The 20,986-nt window shown below is 49.1% G+C and overlaps 1 protein-coding gene across 3 annotated transcripts in view; it reads right to left on the bottom strand.

The window, feature by feature from the left end:
• Window positions 1-3,268: 3,268 nt before the first annotated feature.
• The window catches only part of AP2B1 (adaptor related protein complex 2 subunit beta 1), a 79,580-nt gene continuing 61,862 nt past the window's right edge, over window positions 3,269-20,986 (bottom strand). For all 3 annotated transcript variants that reach the window (XM_075771325.1, XM_075771327.1, XM_075771326.1), the window contains 4 exons: window positions 14,172-14,256; window positions 13,376-13,462; window positions 4,837-4,991; window positions 3,269-3,776 (listed from right to left, as the gene is read on the bottom strand). In XM_075771325.1, the coding sequence (XP_075627440.1) occupies window positions 3,702-3,776; window positions 4,837-4,991; window positions 13,376-13,462; window positions 14,172-14,256 (402 nt within the window). In that variant the 3' untranslated portion in view covers window positions 3,269-3,701. The remainder of the gene's footprint in view (window positions 3,777-4,836; window positions 4,992-13,375; window positions 13,463-14,171; window positions 14,257-20,986) is intronic.

Here is a 20,986-nt window from a genome sequence, read left to right as displayed (position 1 = left end):
GCAAGGCTGGCGGGAGCAGCAGGGCGTTTGGGGAGCCCACGCAGAGCATCAGGGCTGGCCCCATCTCCAGCCGGAGCAGTAAGGAGCAACCCGGGAGGTCCCTGCCCCATGGCGTGGGCCTCGGGAATGGGGAAGGCTTTGGGAAGCATCCACCCGTGTGGCAGCTCCCAGCCCGCAGCATCACCTGTGTACCTTGAGATACCAGCACCGGAGATTAACGATGCTAATGAAGCAAACCCAGTTTGCAAGGTACAGCATGGCCTGGGGTTGGTGTGTCCCCATTTACTGGCCATGAGTGTGCCTGCAAATCCAGAGCAGCGGGGAAGACCAATTTCTCCCTGAGGAGCCCCTAGCAGAATGGGGAGGGAGGGAGAAGCCTTTCCCTTTGCCATGGGACACAAAGGGGACAGTGGCCGACACAGCAGAGCCCTGAGCATCTCGCAGCAGCTTTTGTTCCTGTTGGGCCAAATGCTGCCCCAGGCTCACCCCCAGCACCGCGGCAGGAGCAGACCCACAGCAGGGAATGACGATCCCATCCCATCCCAGCCCGTCCCATCCCCTCCCAGGGGCGTGCAGCCCATCCCAGGCACATCAGGGGGACGTGAAGGGACACGACAGCAACGTTAGTGACCCCAAACCAGCCTGTCACTGTTGCTACTAGACACATACACCAGCTGCTAACACAAAACCACCCCCGTGCAGGGCACCGCGGGCTGACAGGGAGCTGCCACCCCAGGTCCTCAGAGGGCAGAAGTCACCTTATCTGCACGTGCCACTAAGCCAAGGCTGGGCAGGGGTGAGAGAAAGAGCTGCTCTGCTGGGGAGGGGCACATCCCAAACCTGCTTCCGCTGTTGCATTTCTGGCAGCTTTGAGGGCCGAGTTTGGGGCCACCTGAGCTTGGCTCTGACCTGGTTCAGAGGTTTTGCAGCCCAGCCCATCCTGCCCGAGAGAGGACCACAGTGATGGCAAAGCCCTCTAGGAGATCCCAGCACTGGTCCAGAGCAATCTGAATGCATCACCGACTCACACGATTTTATCATTCTCTTGCAGGGAAAGCAGGTCACATTACACAAAGCCCACGTGCGGCCCAGAGAGGGCTAAGTGGGTACATCCATCTTCCTCCCGCTCCTCATCAGAGGCTGGCCATGCCAAGGTACTAGTGCTCCCTGCAACCCAGGGCCCTTTCCACGCTGCCCTTTGACATGAGAACAGAGCAGCAGCCAGAGGCAGATGCCAAAGATGTTTGCCACCTCCTCACCATGCAAGCCCCTGTTTGGGGGGGGGGTATCCACTGTAGAAAAGTGACAGGCGAAAAGAGGACGAAAAGCTCCCAGTGAGCAAATCCCACCAAATCCAGCCTTCAGCCCTGCCTGCTCCGGCATCAGGGCCAAAAGCAGGAGAATCAGATCCTCTCCCCAGCCCCACAGAGCCACACAGAACCGCAGCATCATGGAAATGAGTTTATTGACACGGACGGCAGGTAAAGCCTGAAGAGCAACACAACTACGCGGCGAACACTCGAGTGAGCGGCACGGTGGGAGAGAAGGGCGAAACAGCGCTGACCGAGCCCAGGCTCTGCCCTGCAGCGCAGACACCCACCCGCCCGGAAAGCTGGGAAGAAATTTGGCAAGAGAAGGGAGTGCTCAGCATCCCCCTCCCCACATCAAAGCTACACCGCTGGTTAGCGGAGGCTCGTTTGTTCCTGACCCTCTGCCATCTCCTCCCTGCCCCGACACAGCATTGCGCTCAGCGCCACTGATGCTTCATTAATTGCTCTATTAATGATTTTTGCAGTGCCCCCACAGGGCTTGGAACAAATCACCTCTCAGCACACGTGGGCAGGGCTCCAGGGCTGGATTGCTCCAGCTCTGCCCCACTTTTTCCCCAGCCAGAGCACAGGGGTTCCTACACAGGGACCCCACCTTCCTCAGGGTCCTGCAGCTCCCAGGCCCTGCTGGAGTCTCTTCCAGGGCATCACGACCTTTTCCCAGCACTGGCTTCTTGGTTGCAGACAGTGCCAAAGCCCTGATGAACCATCTCCCACCGTAAAACATTTATTGACTTTAAATGTGGCATCTAAAAAGACAACATGGGGGTTGCTATGCACAAGAGCTTTGCTGACTGGGGAGGAGATGGTGTCAAAGCATGCTGGGGAGGGCAAAGCTGTTCTGGTTAGTGGCTTGGTTTAAGCAGGACAAGCTATGGATGGAGCAAGGACATGCAAGAGGCTTTGCTTTCACTGCTGTGGCCGCAGCACTTAGTGGTTGCAACATGGTGAGTCCACAGCCGTGGACAGGAAAGGGAAGCAGTCCTGGCCCTAAGGACAGGGAGGAAAAGAGGGGCCAGGGCATGGGGCTGCTTGGGACAGGGGGTGAGAGCAGGAACCTGACTGGCCCTCATTACCATGTGCCTCTGGGCACAAAGAGCCAAGCTGCAACTGGAAGAAACGCCTCCAAGATCTGCTTGACTCAGCCCAGGTGGGACCCGAAGCCCCCGGGCAGGCAGGGCACAAACACTGCGGAGCCCAAACCATCCCCCGTTGTGCCACAGCCCAGGTTTGGGGGATAGCAGGGGAACAGGGAGAGCCGCTCCGCTCCCCGTGGCACCCCAGGACACCGCCAGCAGCAGCACCTCTCCATAGGGGCACACTGATGCCTGCAGCCCGGGGGGTGAAGCAGCACCTCCACGTTTGGATTTACCACTGCGAGCCTCGGGGATGGCTGGGGGTTAGCACAGCGCCGGGTGAGGGTGGCACAGCTCAGGGGATGGCCGAGAAGGCAGTTCGGCTGTAGCAGGCACGGAAAGAACAAGAAGAGGGGCTGCGGATGGGTGAGGATGCAGAGACTGCACCTGGAGCTCTGGCAAGAGCCTTTTGCTCCAAGAGCAGGCTCGTTTCCTTCGTTACATCCACCGCTGTCCCGCTACCACTCTAAGTCCGCAGCTCCTCCCCACACAAGAGCAGCCTCGCTTCTCAAATCGGCAGGTAATGAGCCAGGGAGATGGTTGGAGTGAAAACACACCATTAAAAGCGGAGCTGAGTCTGCCAGCACAAGTGTAATAAAAAAACCCCCTCTCTTTAGGGCTCCATCTGCCTCCACGGACCGAACTGATGGCTCTGTTCCTAGTTCTCCGAGGTCGTGCTCACGCTGCTAGAGCCCGACTTCCTTGCAGGGCTCCCAATACTTCCTTGGAATCACCTTCCCTTTAAGCCAATTACAATAGAAAAACTCAAAAAAAATGTATAAAAATATAAAATAAAGTGCAGTGTATGTTTTCGACACTTTTGCCTTATTTTAATGAGCCGATGTGTGGTTTTTGCTTGTTTTTTTCAATGAGCGGTATTTTACAAAATCGTAACTACGCCTAAAGCCATTTAGAAAACATTGAACATTGGCACAAAATGGAGAAGCCCACGAGAACGGACAACGAGTGAGGGGCGAGGGGGACGTGGGAGTAGTCGGAAGCAGTGGTTACAAACTCCATGGACGCTAAAAATATCAAAGGGGTTTGTTCCCTATCATCATTAGCACGTGGATACTAATTGCTACCTTGTTTAATCAGTGCCTTTGACTGAAATCCTACACATGAATACAGCTGCTTCCAGTTAAGAGTGCTTTTCCCCGCATTAGCGGTGAAGGAGGATCTGGGGACCCCTTTCTCCCCCCTCCTTCTGCAGGGCGAGGCACAGGCTGATCTCCTGTTAGTTTTTCAAGATGGCATCGTAAGCCTGGTAGATGTACTGGGACACTTCGGGAGCTCGGCATTTCAGGGAGAGCTGCGGAGAGGAGGAGAGGAGAGGTTAGCAGCGGTGCAAAGGAAAGCAGAAGCTTTCAACCATCTCCACAAAGGCAACTGGAAATGTCTGACCTACAGCATGGGTTGGACAGATCATGGATGTGGCTGATGACAAAGTCACCCAGAACATTTCACCCAGAACATTTCTCCTGGGTACTGCTTCCTTCATCACCAACACTGAACTGCCTTGTCAGAGCTTGCCACAAGCAGGAGGAGGTACGTGAAAGCAAACACTGTGGTGTTCCCAAATTCCTTAACAAATGTAGGAACCTCTGTGGGCACGAAGGAAGGGGACATCGCCCCAGACCCCAGACAAGGGACTTGCTTGCCCCCACGTTGTAAATCACAGCACTAAGCCCAGCGGCTTCTAACGATTTGCTGCTCAGTCCTGATGGACACAAACTTGGCTGTCACCCCTATCTAAAGCAAGGATCGGGCTGAGACCAGGCTTGCGGCATCAATCCTTGAGCAAACACTTTAAATCACCTTCTATCGCTTGCTTTCACCCTGCAGGTCCCCAGACCATGGATTTCTCTTGAAACTCCTGGAACAGCTTCCAACAGGAGATAAATCCTCTAACACCAGGATGCTTAGACAGACACACAGAAGGGGAGCAAAAGCAAAGGGAATAGCTATACGGGTGCAGGATGCAGGACAGACCGCACCTTCCCACCAGCCATAGGTTGATGCCAGCACAAGGCCAAAGAGGCTCTGACATCCAGACAGCCGGTCTCCGCTGCAGGAACGCGGCAGGACATAAATTTCTCCTTGTTTATGAGAGGGGGAAGGGCGTCCTGGCAATGCTTTCTCGCTAATGTCTCTTGGCTTTATCTCTGGGTAACCTTGGCAAGTAACTGCTCATTGCTGAGTGGGCATTGTCCCAGCTCACTGGTAACAGAGCAGTGTAATTCTGTTGTTTCTCACTTTTTTTCCAGTTCGGTGGGCACTCCTAACCCCTCTCAGTCAAATTAACAGGATCTCCCCCAAAACAAGCACATTAGGCAAAGCAGGGAGAAACTGCTCCGCGTTTGACACCTCACCGTGTAGTTTGGGTTCCCCGGCTGAATGCGAAGCTCAGCCAAGATCCAGATTCCATTGGTGAGCTTCAGAGACTGATAGAGCATGTCCTGACCCTCCACATTCCTCTTGGCAATGGTGTAGACGTTATTGTTCTGCAGTTTGCTGGAGACGGTGTCTTCAGAGAGAAGGAAGAAAAACATTTGTTAATTCAGATTCATCATCTGTGGAGACAGGAGAGCCCAGAGGAGCATTCCCAGGATGCAAGTGCACAAGGAAATGCTGACTTCTGTCCCAGAGTTTTCCCTGGGGACAGAAGCAGACATGACACAAGGAGAAAAAATTCCTGTTTGCTGCCATGAACCCACCTCATTCCTTTCAGGCTGTGATCCCTTGTGAAGTATTAGCCCATCTTGCAGGGCTTTCACTTACTGCTCACTGCTCAGGGTCACTCAGGACTTACTGCCTTTATCAAGGCGCGAGTCTGCAGCTCAGAGGGCAAGAGGACTCTGCTCTATCTGTAACCCCCAACAAGCTCCAGGCAGGCTAAGCTGGAGGCAGCCAAAAGTCAGAAGATGAAGGCGGAGAAGAACAAAGATCACTGCCTGAGACTCGCTCGGGTGCCTAGTTCTGAGGTCCCGTCCCAACCATGACAGCTCCCTCCTGCTCCCACCTCTCACACACAGACACCTCTGGCCAAACCAATGTCCTACGAGGTAGTAAAAATCCTTTCCTCTTTTTTTTAAAGCAAGCACTTGAAAGGGTAAAAACCCACAGACAGCTGTCTCTAGACATCACAGGGCTGTGATACAGTTTTAACACACTGTACGACCTCAGCACTCACAGAAGATGCGTGATTTCACCTGAGGGCCTGTATGGATGTAACCACACCACGCGTTATTTCTAAGGGACCTTTCAGAAAAACAAGAACAGAAACAAATCCGCAGAACAAAGACCCAAACGAGCAGCTTCTGGATGCCAGAGGGTTTCTCAGCACAGAGCAGGGCAAACCTCAGCCTTTGGGTGCCAGCAAAAGGGGCACGTTCACACTTTGGGTGGAAGGCTCAGGGAGGAGGACTCCACACCTGACAACATCACTGGTAAATTCCCATTCCTGGTGCCCAACAGGAGAAATTTAACCCTTCAAGCTCTCAGCTGGGGCTGGGGAGGAACACCCTGTCTATGCTGGGCCATTAGCAGCAGGTTGGGCACTTTTGACAAAAAGCAGGGGAGAGAAGTGGCCTTAATTTTGCACTGAAATCCAAGAGATTGGGAACATGGGATCCATTTCAAGGAGCACGAGGAGCAGGACAGCAGCAGAGAAGCGGCGTGAAGCAACCATGCAGCTGCAATTCATCCCTGCACGTATGAACACTGAGATCCACCGGCATCAGTGCCGGATTTGAGAACAGATGCAAGCCTGTTCTGGTGCACGGAGGGATTAGAGAGGGGACAGCAGAGTCTGTTCGTGCACCAGGGAATGGTAAAAGCAGGAAAGAAAAGGGCCCCACAAATCACGCCCTAATGCAGCGACCTGGACCCGCTGCCTCTCCCCAGGGCAGCGTTGATAACCAGAGCTGTGGAGCAGCTCCACGGGCAGCCTGGACCCTTTGCCCATGGCTGGGCTGAACCCCTTCGCTCCCCAGGCTTCAGAGCGGCTGCGTGCAGGTTGCGGAGGGTTCAGGCATCCAGCTACCCAGACACACTCAGATTTAGGTTTCCTCTCTTCCTCGGTTACTATGGAAACTGGCAGATATAAGTAACTAATGAGATCCTTTGCTTAAAAACCCCTCATTCCCTCTGTCTCCTCCTCCCACCTCTACTCACTCCTCCTCTGTACAACAAACTCATCCAGATTAGGGGAACGGGCGATGCAGAGCAGTCCTCTGCTTGCAGGGAGCGCAGCTGGCAGAAGCCTGCGCTGGAGGGACATCACCCACTAGGGATGAAGCCCAAATTCCCATCTCCTCATGCCCCCCCAGGCAGAGAGAACAGCCTCCAGGGCTTTGCTTGTGTTCAACAGAAGCGCCAGCTCAGAGAGCGCATCCTTGTTTGTAAGGGATGTTGGTATTAAATGTGGTTTTGTTTGCCCAGTTTTAACCGGTCTGAAGCCCCTCTGGACATGTATCCTGGAAGGGGAATTGCTGGCAAGGGTCTCAGACTTTCTCCAGCAATCGTTATTCCTGCCGGCAGCAGTCTCCCCCTCCACCGGGGGATGCTGTCAGAGCAAAGGCATTCCCCAGGGAGCGTGGGAGCAGGGTCGGAAGCAAGGCTGCAAGCGGGAAGTTGTAATTTTGGCAGCCATGCGGCTTGTACCCCGTCACGCAGTGTGACCGCAGAGGAGGGGAGCGCTCCTGCCATCCAGGAGAGCTATGCTTCGGGGGCACAGCAGGCGAGGTGGGGCCGCAGAGCGGCTGCTCTCGCGCCAAAGCCTTCAACCATGAGATGGCACCTCTTGCAATTTAAACAGTCGTTGTCTCTGCTGGGGGGCAGATTTCTGTGCAGGGATGGGGGATGCTCTGTCAGGCACGGAAGGGAATGGCCATGGCGGCACAGCTCCAGCCTGGCATCACCTCTTGCCACCCTTACCGTCCATTCTCCTGCCCCAAAACTCTGACTGTGAGGGGGTACAGGGAGGGAAACTGAGGCAGGGCAAACTCCTAGGAAAGTCTGTTTTCTGCCTCCTTGTCTGATCTCAGTTACCCCCTGAAGAATGCAAGAAACCCTACAAAACATACCCTGTCTCTGCCAGACACCCGGAGCAATCGTGAGCAGGCTGGAGTGCTGATGCTCAGCTCGCCCGACTCCTCCTGCCCCCTCTCTCAGCACAGATTTGGGGACTGGTGAGAGTGTACCCCCTCTCCCCCCAGGTAGCAGCTCCCATCCCTCCTGTGCTCCCCAGTGTCAGGATTTTGGAGATCGGGCAGAGTTGCTAAGCAACGGTGCCAGGCTGAGCCTGGCTGAAGGCAGGACCACTAATGCCATGTGACAGCACAGCCTATTAAAAAAAAAAAGAAAAAGAGAAAAAGGCAGATATTTGCTGGGAGCAGAGAGCTGAGCCCAGCTCTGAGCAAGGCTGCTGGTTTACAACCGAGAGCGCGGCACCTACCGAAGCCCCGGTTAGTGCCTGGCACAGGCAGGCGGAGGGCTGAGCCGCGCTGACCCAGGCACACGTGGGGTCTGGTGACTCTGAGCCACACCAGTCCTTGTGCGAGTCGGCAGAGCCCACATCTGACCTTGCTAAGCAACTTTTCACAGGGCTTTTTTCTTTTGGCTCAATCCTTATTCTCAAAACTCTTGAAGCACAATGTAAAGATACAGAAAGATTTCCTCATCATCAAGGCCAGGGAAGCCTCTGACAACAGTCCATATTTCAGGGTAATTTGTTTTTTTTTGTTTTGCTTGTTTGTTTTCTTTTTTAAACAGAATTCTTTACCCTACCTCAGTCCAACAACTAAATAGCACACGTGGAAACACAGGCACACAGGGAAGAACATATGGACAAGGTCTCCTCCCTTGCACTGAAGTAATCAAGTTCTTTTCAACAGCACTTTCCTTTAAGCAAAGGACAAGCTTAAATCTTCTACCCATATAGCTGAAGAATTTCATTTCCAAACTCAAACAGCCAAGATAACCATTTGGCAACAACAGGAGTTTTCACAAAGGACACGCACAATTAACACCAACAACATACCTTTTCTGAACTTGGACCTTCATGGCATTTTGCAACGAGCACTGGATATCAGGAAGTGAAATTTAATCCCTATATTTTATGCTGTGGTAGCTGAAAACATCCCCACACCGTTTCTAGTAACACCTGAATGGTTCTGAGCATCCAGCCAAGAACTGCATTCAAATACCAAACGCATCCGTAGACTCGGATCCAGCGGGGAGGCACTTTGGTCAATATTATGACAGTACATTCATTTCCAACACATGTAATATGCATGGGTTCTATAATTTAAATAACGATCAGGTTACTAGATTTGCGCATACAAAAAAAAAAATTTACCAGGGAAGTTTGCATATGATTGTCACAGGTTGTTCCAGCAAGAAAATCCAATTTCTCTTTGTTCTAGCATTAGCAAATTACTCGGGGGGGGGGGGGATTAAAGTGACCAATGCATAGCAATAAAGCCACATTCAACTCCAGACACTACAGCTGTTGTTTCACACCACATTGTGGCCCAGCAATAAGCAAAACCAAAGCTCCTGAACTGCTGAACAGCAAAGCAACTAATTGCCTCCTTGTTAACGGCATTCAGTCTCCATGTACGAGTCAGCTTGTCCTCTTTCACTCTGTGGGTTTGGGTAAGTGGAATTTAAAAAAAGAAAAACATTTAGCTAATCTGATTTGCATATCTTAGCTTAATGTAATGGTCCTTTAAAATTTAATCAAACTTAGCATCTTGAAAAAACAGTGCAAACAAGGCAGACTGAGCTTTAGCACATGTTCAGTTGCAGGGGAAACTTCAGTTGGTATAGTTGTACCAGCAGCACCCAAATTACTTGAGCTGTAACAGTCTATGAATCTATCTTTATGCACTAGATTCTTATATTTTAATTAAAAAACCCAAAATCAATTAATTTAGCACTGGATTCATAAAAGATGAGAACGCTGAGGTATAACCATGACCTTGTGTTTTCACTACAAGTTGTATTTCTGAATGTGGTTTTCTATCATAACCTCTTCCTAAGAGGCAGATGCATGAAATGGAGCTCTAATTAATTCGAGATGTGCAGTGCATCCTAAGTACACCTTGGTCCCACTACACAACTCCAGAGACTCGCTCCTCCATGGCCATACGGCTCCATCCCTAAAGAACAGCCACAGGCTGGTGCCGGCCCTCACCGCTGGGAACCTGAGCCCCAAATCCCTCATCCAGAAATAAGCATTCACCTCTCACTGAGTCACTGGGAACTGTGGGAATACCTTCAAGGGTCCAGGATTTGCTTTTTTTTTTTTTTTTTTTTTGGAAACAAAGATGCTGGAGATGGGGATCAGAGTGGCAAGCTCTGACCATTTAAGAGTACCTGCTCCTCAGCCCACAGCCTGGCACCTTGTCCTGGGCTGCAGCTTGTGGTGCCGTGGGCCAGCTGCAGCAGCCAGATTTTCTGGTTGTTCTGTGCCCTGTTATGGGGTGAACTGCCAGGGACCGGAGCTTTTTCTGCCATTCCTGTTGCAAGCCATCAAAGTTTGAGTCAGTCCTAATTGGCTTGCCTCCTGGGCACAGGGTGGATCTCTTGCCTACAAAGGCCTGGGAGCACAGACTCAGGCAGAAGCATCTCCACTGACCGACCATGTCTATCTCCTTTTTGTTTGAAGGAACAAAAGAAATAACCTGGGGAAAAGCCTGCAGTTTACACCGGAGGTGCTGTAAGGTGACTGCTGCACAGTGACAGCCAGCCAGCCCTGGATGTACAAGAAATGCACAAGCTGCTTTCCTGACAGACAAAATCCCAGCCCCCTAAAAATCCCTGTTTCAACCCGGTTTGATTTTGGTTTAAAACAACTCAAATTTCAATTTATCCAGTGAAGAAAATCAGCATCCCCTGCTTAGCTGCTGGCTTGGGCCTCCTGCATGCCTGCACGCAACTTCAGCCCCACTTCTCACATGGTGCAGAAACAGCGCAGATCTGAGCGCTCAGGAAAACAAAGGCTCTTTGCAGCTGGGAGAAAAGAAGCCAGACACCGAGGGTACGGGGGCCGCACTTCTGATCAGCCCTCTGCCCAGCAGGAGCCGTGCACCGTTCGGCATGCTCTGCTCCATCTGTCCGACGCCTGCTGCAGCCACGCGACTCTAAGTGGCTGGTAGTGCTGCGATTAGGGCGCATCAGCTGGGAGCAGAGGTATTTTTAGATCACAGCTAAATTCGCGTCACTGGGCTGGAATCGGTTAGACCGAAGCATGAATGGTGCAGTGCGTCCCCGAGCCTCAACGGCAACTCGCCACCGAGTGGGTGGGCTCACGCTAGGCATGAATTACTTATCGGAGCGGGCGCGAGAGGAGGGATAACGATTCACACGGTGGCTGCACACCTCTGCGGAGCCAGCGGCGCTTGGAAGCTTTTCATCTGTGCTGAAGGGCTGCAAAAACCCAGCACCTCCTAAGTTTTAGTTATGAGCCGCTGAAATCTGTAGATTTTGTTCTGCACGGTTCTGCCACGGCAGCTGTTGCGTACCTTATTGTATGCATTGGTATGAGAGCTGCACGCGGCGGCGTTTTGTCAGTGAACAATAGACCTGACAGCCCAGGTCGAGAGCTTTATTCTGCTTAGGCATTTCCTACAAGAGTCTTTTGAACATGAACCGGCCTTTCCTCCACAAGGATCAAGTTCCTAATGATTTTATACTCAACACAGAGTTGCTATTCTTGAAAAAAAGGAGGTGCCTTAAACCAAGGCTATTCTCACTGGATTTAAACAATCAAGATTGTGAATCTTGAAAGATTATTGCCCTACTGTGACACGTGGCCAGACACGCATCCTTGCTCTCATGTAAACTAGTAGCAAGAAGGATTCAACTGTCATCAGAGGTCATCCAGCTTATTTTGCCTCCACCCGTGTGTACCATCAGCTACTTGCCACGCTGCGAGACATCTCCATCCCTGAGGATGCTGGAAGCCCAGCCCTCTGCGGGGCTCAGGGCCTGGCTGATCCTTGTACAGACAGACTTGATGCTCTTAGGATGGTCTGGACTAGAGGAGGTTGCTGCTTACCTTGATTTCATCTAAGCACTAGACTGAGTCAGGGTTGCCTTGCTAGTTAAAATACAAAGGACTAAGACAAACATACAAGATTTCCCTAGTTTTCCACCCTGCAATCTATTGGCCTGCTCCTTGCTGAAGCCCAGGTGGTCAAGGAAGGAAACGGCAGGTATAGTGACAAGAGGGAGGAGGTGTCAGCAGCGGAAATACAAAAACAGAAGCTTCAGTGGATGGAAGCGTTTGAAATCTGTTTATGAGACATGACCCACTTTCTCCCGTATATAAGCCAAAGAGGCTGGCAGATTCTGCACACCCCCGAGCATCCCGAGTGATGGATCGTGCTCAGGAGAGGCACTGCGTCCAGGGCTCTTCCAAAGCACCGACAGAAGCCTCTTCTCATCTGAGCCCTGGCAATGGCTGCGGATACCACTGCAGAGAAACCGCCCGGTGTTCCCGTGCTCTCCCTGCGAGGTAGTAACATGTTCTCCACTGAGTATCATCAAATCAAGCAGACCTGGGCAAGCAGTTTGGTCCTGAGCTGGCAAACCCTCCCTGAATGAGGAGCACTGCCTCTCACTCCACATTTTCAAACATTTTCTTCTGGAGCGAGAAGGGGGCACACGCCAGGCTGCAGGATCGCCAGTGCTCATCATCTCAGCCATGCACAGCCCCCTCTCCCTCCCAAGGACACCCTGCGCCAGCCAGCACCACAACACCCCAGCACCAAACACGAGAAGTGACCCGGACGGCGCAGTTAGGACACGGCCGAGGCAGAAGGCATTACCGGCAGCAGCACTGCAGTGCAGGGGAAGAGGCTATGCCAAGCTCGGTCGGGAGCAGAGGGAGGACTGGGGGAGGCGCAGAGGTTGTTCTCATTTGAAACCCCACAGTGAAATCAAGTCATAAGGTCCAACAGCTGCTATTTTTTCCCCCTCTTGCGTGCTCCATCTTTTATATTCCAAAATAGTAATAATTACGAGTACAAAGAGACCCATGGTTTCTGTCTGCAATTGAAGCAAGAGGGTGTTCATTGTGTAACAGCAGACATGAGAGAATAAAAAGGTTATGGGGTTTGTAATCAATAGGGACACTTTCCCTGTGAAACACAGCAGCTTTCGGTAGAATCACTTGGCTCCTGTCCAGAACCTCTTGAAGAGGAGCAAAGCTGCTACACTGGCCCCATTCCACTTTTTTTTTTCTACACTCCCTCATCCTTCAGCAGTAGTAAGGTCATATGTACAAGTAGGATAATCACAGAGGCAACTAGATGACTAAACACAGAGCTGAATGGGACTGAGTGTCATCAAAATGCATCAATATAGCGGCTAACAGCAGCAGACCAAAACTCTTCTCACATGGCCTGTCCTCCATAGATGTCAAAACCCTTCGTAGTGTACGTAGGGTTACTCTTGCACAACAGAAAGAAGAAAGCAGATGCTGAAAGGTGAAGTGACTGGCCCAGGATTATGCAGTAGGTTAAAGCCAGGGCTGAAACACCTTGACTGAAACACACAGTAGCAGGACAGGATTGCTGTACAGCCCCAACACCATATTCAGCTCTATTGAAAAGAGCAGCTTTTACAGAGAAGCAAAATATAAAAGAGAAAACACGAATATAAAGTCCAGAATGAAACAAAGAAAAAGATAGGTAAAACCTAAAATCTGGGATTTTAGATGTGCTTTTATGGGGACTCAGCTAAAGTTTTTGACTGAAACAAGTCCTGGGACCCAAAGCTGTTCTGTTCATAAGTGCAATACTCACCTATCTGTTAGCCATAGACAATGCTATTAATAAGGTGATGTCTAGTGACCACACATCAGAAGTGCTCTCAGCAGGGTAGAACTAAGCGACTCACCGGCATTCAGGTGACAGTCTTTAATCTGGAACTGAAGCTCGTTTTCATTTGGAATATCTTTCCATGTTGCAAGGAAGACCTGGCGCTCTAGAAATGAGAAAGATGATCAGCACTCCCGGATCCTCACAGGACTGGATCATTAATTAATTCACCATAGAATGATACAAGGTAGAGACACAAAAGATCTTTTGGTCACATTTTGCCCTGCTGTGGTCAGATCCAGGATTTGCTCCTGTAACAACCTCAGTCTCACTGTAAAAGCAGCAAAGCTTTGATGGATTTTGGAGCCCCCAAACCAGAGACAGTCTTTACCATATGAGCTGCTTACAAACAAAGAATAGGTGAAGGCAGGAGAGCCACACATTTAGGATTATGTTAGTGAAAGCTGCTTTTCCAGCAACTTCCCAGCCAATTCAAACAACAGTTTTTAATAAAGGTGACCGGGAACACATGAATTACAGCGAAAGAGGTATGGGGGCAAATCCTGGACCTATTTGAGTGAATTAAATCCTCCAAAAAAATCCCCAAAAAATCAGCTTCAAAGAAAACAGATCCACCCCTTGTCTGGCAGAAAGAATCAGAGCAGAAGTCTTGGGTTCTGGTAATTATTGGAGTTGCAGGACAAGGGAGACAGGCTACCAAAGCATTACAGATCAACTCAGACTGCTGAGATGCACTGGCATGGAGGTCACGGCCAAGCACAAGTGAATCTCAGCCATGGGACAACTGCACCCAGCTGGGCACAGCCAGCACAGTCTGGCTGAGGGAGGCTGACCACAGACCTAAAAGCACTCACCCATTTTGCCATCCTCTACGAAAAGCACGTTGAGAGGAATTAGGCAGCTGAAGTAAAAGACATCAATGTTGTTTTTCACAGCCACCTGTTACAGAAGAAACAGGGGTGGTTAAAGTTTATCAACTGGAAGTCCGAAGGGATCCCAAGATTTCGCACAGTCTCATCACCTGCCCGTGCACCCCCGAGCGTTCTCTCTGAGCAGAGGCCAGCTCTAAATGTGAGACTACCTGGAGAGATGTTGCTTAGCTTCTGGGTAGTCTCAGACAAGGATCAGTCTCACCCCTCTGTGCTCGCTCCATTTTCACTAAAAGCTGCTCAATCTTCTCCTATGAGCATTTCACTGTGCTGCTTCAGAGCCAATTGCACTGATGGGGTCACAGCCAGCATCCTTGCTCTTTTCTGCTCCATTCAGCCTCTCCCTCCCCTCACTTCTTTCACCTCCGAGGTACATTCATATCTCTTGGCTGCACACAGCTACTATCACGTCTGTCATATTGCACATAAGTTTCTCCATCACTCCTCTTTGCCATCTCACTCTTGTAATTCCCCGGCTCCAAACCCGTGTGTTATTTTCACCCCCAGCTTTCAGTCATGTCTGAACATGCAGACTCCTTGATTAGTCGTATCTCAGCCCAGACACTTTCTAGAAAGCCTGAAGCGAGTCCATTGCCTGCACCTTCCTTGCAGCATCTCCCAAGCCTCCTGTCTTTCCTTAGTGGAAAGCTATATAGCGAACATGTGCCGGGTGTTGATTCCTGGAACAAGAAAGCCCTGCTACAGAGCAATCAGGGCAGGTAAAAAAAGATCACTTGACAAAAGACTTAATTTGCAGTGTCATTAAACTCTGCCAGCCAGGAAGATGCACTGGATTGCCTTTTATCGCACATGCTTGCCACATTACCGACTAATCTCTGCTAACACAGAGAGCAACCTCCCTTTCAGTTTTCCCTAGGCTGAGAGCTGACAGTACAGCAGGAGCAAACTGGAGGTCTGAGAAAGTGCACTGTCATAATACAGCACAGAAAAAGGTAGCTCTGGGCTTTATTTCTATGCCTCTCACGCTCTCCTCACATCATCCCGCATAGCAATAGCCTGTCATGGGAGTACAGTTCAGCAGACACCTGCCATTGCTTGCAATGAAGGGAACTTAGCCTGTGAGAGATATAGAATTGAGGTTGTGTGGGGAGCCCTGAATTTCAGGAGCCGTTCGAGTTCCTACTTCCTTTGAAAAATCCCAGAAGGAGTTCTCCAATTTGTCACCCAGCTGAAACACAAACCAGACCATGCTAAATGCTGAGCCAAAGAAATAAATTTGCTGCTACAAAGATTTATGCCAAGACAAACTCCATTCACATTAACAATTACATACATTAGTGTTCTGCTGAGAAAATCTATTGTCCCACAGTGGTAGATTCAGAAAGACACCCCCAAACGTCAGTAAAAACAGCTGCAGATAGACAAGGGAGGGGAATAAACCAGAGAATTCAAACACAAGTCAGCTGATTAGACATGCATGCAAGCCAGAGGACAAGTTGTAGGAGATCAAGCTCCAAAATGAACTCTTCTAGCAATTGGGAAGGTCCCAGAAGTGCAAAGAACAGCAGAAAGGTAGATGTGACAGTCTGTGGGGTTTCTACTTTGAGCCATCACTAAAGGTAGCAGCTTATATTTAATTCCCACAGTGCAAACCAGCTTAAGAAGGGATTAGTTTAAAGCCCACTAAAACCACGTAAATGATGATGGTGCAACCTAGAAAAAAAAAAAAAAAAGAAGGAAACGGTCCCCTGTAATGGGGAGCTGTCACATGCTACGACTGCTGGTGTCATACTCGCGAGTTGGAGTGTCTAGTGTTTGAGCTAGAGGCTCAAACCAAAGCCAGAGGGACAAAAGCAGATTTGTGGATGGACTTAAGTGATTCAGCTCTGCAAAATGTGATTGAACAGACTGGGTGAGTAGCCAAAAATGCACCTCTGAGTCTGGGAGGGGAGAGCTGGGGAAGGGACAGCAGCATAGCCATTCCAGATGCTACGCTTGGGTATAAGTCATGGAGACAAGCCAGAAGAGGAAAAATTTAGGCTAAACGTCTGGGAAAACTTGATAGTGAGAATTATTAAGCAGCACAAAATTCTCCTGAGGAAGACAGAAGCTCCAGTGCTTGGAGTGTTTAAAATCAGTTCCTCTCAATAAGAGGAACTGTAGCAAAACAACAAAGCATAGCAGGGACTACACTGCATGACCTAAGATCTTTTCCAACTCTGATTTAATGATTAATTGCCTTGCCTTAGAACAGCAGAGATTACTTAGCTTTTGTCGCTAATTGTTGTTGCCATACAACAGCAGTTTCTTACAAGAGGGGCTGGAAAGCAGTGCCTTCTCTCCAGTCACTGTTCTAGAGGCACACTCCAAATTAATATGCTAACCCTGTCCCTGCAGTTATAAGAATGCTATAAAAAGGTATCTGCTGACCTGCTTCTCAACTCTGCAGAAACATACTGAGTAAGCTGCTTTGGCTATACTCTGGAGAGCTACTCAATTAAGATGTTCTGAAGTGCAATTTCTTCCCAGCAAAGAAAAGCAAGCCACACACCAGTCTTCCTCCCAAACTGCATCACTGGGTTCAGTAATGACATCACGTGTCACCTTGCAAGTATCTGTAATGATGCAGAAACCAGCTGTTACAAATAACTTTTGCAAACAGGAAAGGAAAAAGCTACAGTCTCATTAAACCTATAGCACTAGGATAAGACTAGCAAGCTTTTCAAGACTAGCTTCCATCGTGCAACACCACGTACTTCCCCCGAACAGCCAGGCGTGCACTGTTAGCGCTATGGTCCCTGAGATCTGGTGCACGAAAAGGCACCTGCAGACACCTGGATGGGGAAACTCTCACCAGAAGAGGCTAAGAGGCCCTGTCAGTTGATAACAGCTTTCCAAGGTCATGCTTCAGCCTTTGCACTGCCACATCAGGAGCACCCAATGCCATCTGACAGGCTACAAAAGCAACCGCAGGCAGAAAGCAGATCCACATCAGCGCTTGTGAGAAACTGAATAGCTAACAACAGCCACTTGCAAAAAAAAAAAAAATCCAATGCTCCTTAGGTGGGAATATGGACCTGAGACAATCAATGATATCTAAAGTGATACCAGTAGTTGAGAAGTCTCTCCAGGTTTGACATACCTGAAAGAAACCTCCACTCGCATTCAATAAATCCTCCAGTCCAGACTAACTTTTTCTGCGGCTTTGAAGCTTTAACCTGCCAACCTGCATGTGAACTATTAAATCTTTAACAAGACCTTCAGGTTCAAACATTTGAACATTGAAACAGAAGCATTTTAAATGAAAATGGCTTTCCATCTGTGACCTTTTTGAAAGGAGGAAAAAAAATAATATTACTACCTTGTGAATTTAGTCAAGCAGAGTACAGAACTTCTGAGGGATAAAAGTCAAAAGGTGCCAGATTTTCATGTGATGCTTCACTGCTGAAAAAGGTGTGAGCCCACTAAAAATTGGCACAGGGTTCCCAATCACTTACGTCTTGTTCATGATCTGACTAGAGGAAGCAGCACCTCTAGAAATAATCCCTGGAACATACTTGCTCACCTGGCAGCACGAGCACCCTTCTGATGTCCTTTCTTGCAGTGCAACCCTCTGCTTGCCAGCACATGGTATTTTGGGGAAGAGGTACCTCATAAGAACAATACTAAGTTATTTTCTTCAATAGTGTAGATTTCTGATGCTTTAAATCCCAGATTTGAGCATAAGAACTGACTTTCAAAGTCAAGTCTGAAAGCAACACAGATGCTTTCCATCAGCAGCAAGTACACAACATACCCACTTGGAATCCCATTAGCACCTACACTAAATTAAGGATTTACTTCAAGTTGGGTTTTACTTTAGAGCTTGGTAACAGCCAAACTGTTAAGGCGAGAACTCTCCTCTGCAGAATCTTTTTTACCTCTGCCAGCACAAGGTCATGGTTTATTCTGTGACAGTCTGCTGCTCTGGCTGTCAGATGCCCCCAGGGAGTGCTAGCTACTTCACTTCATTTTGTTTGACAGGTAGGGTTCTCAGGATCCTACCGGCGCTTGACAGCCGCTGCCAGTCGGATGCTCTACCTACAGGCACAAGTCTCAAGCCCGGGCAGCAGAGCTGTGAGCAGACAGCGAGGCTGGGTGCTGCACCCCTGGCTGCGGCTGTCAGCTCCAGGCACGCCGCTTACGTCAATGGTCAGGGAACAGCAAGTTACTGGGAGGGTTATGCTCTCGTGTGTGCCTGCCCGTACTTGAAGTTCAAAACGTTCATTTTTATCAAATGTGCTGTACCATGTGGCAGACCTGCCCTTAATCGGCAAGCCAACAGCTTTCCGCAGCTGAGCTAGGAACTGGCCGCAGATGCCAAGCTGTGATCTGAGTCTTTAATTCAGGGAGCTCCCAGGAGGGTTCTCTTTGCTAGAATAAGATCCTCAACTAAGAGAGGATGTTAATAAAAATAACCCAGGCAACAAACCCAAGAAACCACCTTCCACATCTAGCTACCCAAGGCTGTTCTGTGGTGGTTGGTGCAGTAATTTGGACACAGCTTGCACACAAGCAGATATTGTGCCATCAATCAAGCAGGCTCTGAAGGGAGAACATCTGCTGGCTGGACTTGCTGCTCATGCCAATTCTCAGCCTTGTTTTTAATGGAGAGTTAAATGTGTGAAATCTGTTTCCAAGTACAGAGTGCTCTGTATTTGTGACCTGAGATACATGGTACACTTCTGATGAATAAGAGCTCCAGCGGTTCTGCATTGCGAGATGCTGAAGAGTGGAGGAGCACAGGTGACGAGTTACAGCAGAACTGAGCGCAGAAGGACAAATACATGACCAAGCTTTTCTCAATGAAGCAGCTGCACCTTCACCTGCCTTTATAGAAATGTTTTGCCAAACTCGTTGGAAGAAACAAAAATGTTCTGCACCCTCAGACTGCTTAGCAGCAAGGGAAAGGTCTGTGTTTCCAAGTGTCACTTTTCAGGAAGAAATGTGGCTGGCAGATCCTTCCCTTTCAATACTTGCCAGATCATTTTATGGGCATTTTGGAAAACTTGAAGCTATGCTTCTTTCAGTTGCATGCTCAGTAGCTGCAAAAAACAGCCCTGGCGCTTGACAGCAGGTAACGCTGGGGAATGCGACACACTGATTGTCAATTTTGAATGTGGATCCCAAAAGAATGGCAATGCTCTGGGCTCAGGCAGACTTGCTACTGCTCTGGGAGTGCCTGCAGCTTGTTTTTGATTGTATCATCTCCTGCAAGTGGTTACCACCTCACAGAAGAGGCTGTTGTATGCGTGCCATGACAGGCCAGGTCTGAGCACCGAAACTCTTGCAGCAGGCTGGTTCCACTTCACTCATTTCCAGGGTTAGGAGAGCAATTCACACGTACCCCAAAGAACAAGTCGGGCATTCTGATTTCACAGCCCTTGAAAGGCCATTTATTATGAACAGTGGTTCTCTTTAGCATAGAAAAGCTTTCATCCCAGGCATTTTCTTATTCCAATTTGACTTGAAGCCGAAGAAGTATCTGGAAAGAAGATTCCCTCATCAATGAAAATCCCTATTTCAGAACCTATTTTCCTCTTTGACAGCTTAAGGTCTCATACACAGGGCTGCAAAGATACCCCATCTCTTCCACCAGGTGCAAGCCTGACAGCCTAGATGTCATCAGAGGGGTTTCGCTGCTTTGACTGAAAAGGTGACTACAGCACCCAAGGATGCATGTACAACCACTGGAGCCATCTCCCTGGCTGGCAAACAAGCCATGGCTATTAAATACGTGTGAAGCTCAACATAGCCTTGCACACACCTTTGGGCAAGAGCTTGTTATTACTTATGAGTGCCATGCTCTGCAAAGGCAGCTCTGGGCAGGAAACCACAGCACCCCCAAGTGCCAGGTAGCCTCCAAAAAGCCGACAAGGCACTGCAAGAGCCAGCAGAAGTTAACAGCACACAAATAACTAGTCATATTTTCTTTAGCCACAGGCAGACTCCAAAGGCATTCTGACACCAGCTTTTTAATCTGCAAGGAGTAAAAAAAAAGATAAACCAGAGAGCAGAGATGGAGTCTGTTCAGCCCTACAGTACTGTACCCAGTCTAATTTTGGCTTGCTTGACTGAGTTGAATCTGAGTCAACAGGTCAGATTATCAGTCACATTATCATCACTGCTTTGGGGTGGGAGGGAGAAGCCTCCTATTCATTATCACAAGATGCAAGGTGACTGGCAAACAGAAGACTATTCAGTTGGGAGCAACAGTAATATTTTACCCAAGAAGCCTCTGAAAATATTTCAGTCTTTCTCATCTTCTTGTAAAAATGGCTTTTTTTGTTAATGTGTCAAATATTTTAGTTTCCTTCCACGATTACAAATGTTAAGATTAAACCAGCTGTATTGGGTGAAAGATTAGAAACGGTAATAAAAATAACCTGAACAAGACTTGAATTCATTACTTCTGAAATAGTTGCCTAAGGAAGGTACAACTAGTCTTTGAAGTTTCTAATTAACATGACAAAAAGTTGAAAGCTATCAGTTTGGTTACTTCAGGACTTATTTTTCTTGTTACTAAAACAAAAAACCCCCACCAGAACAGGAGATGAACATAAGGTCCTCAGGTTCAAACCAGCCCTGCATCTACTTCAATGTTCCCCAGCTCAGAAAAACCACATTAAGCAAATTCAACTTGATGAGTGTTTTGGTTCTTCAATGAATACAGGAACATTTGTATTCTCTACTCCTATAATATGCTATAAATTGTTCCCTAAGTAGGTCACCAAAATGAT

This window comes from Balearica regulorum, chromosome 19 (assembly GCF_011004875.1).
Source record: "Balearica regulorum gibbericeps isolate bBalReg1 chromosome 19, bBalReg1.pri, whole genome shotgun sequence".
Lineage (NCBI taxonomy): Eukaryota > Metazoa > Chordata > Aves > Gruiformes > Gruidae > Balearica > Balearica regulorum.
This window is presented reverse-complemented; position numbering and strand designations above follow the sequence as displayed.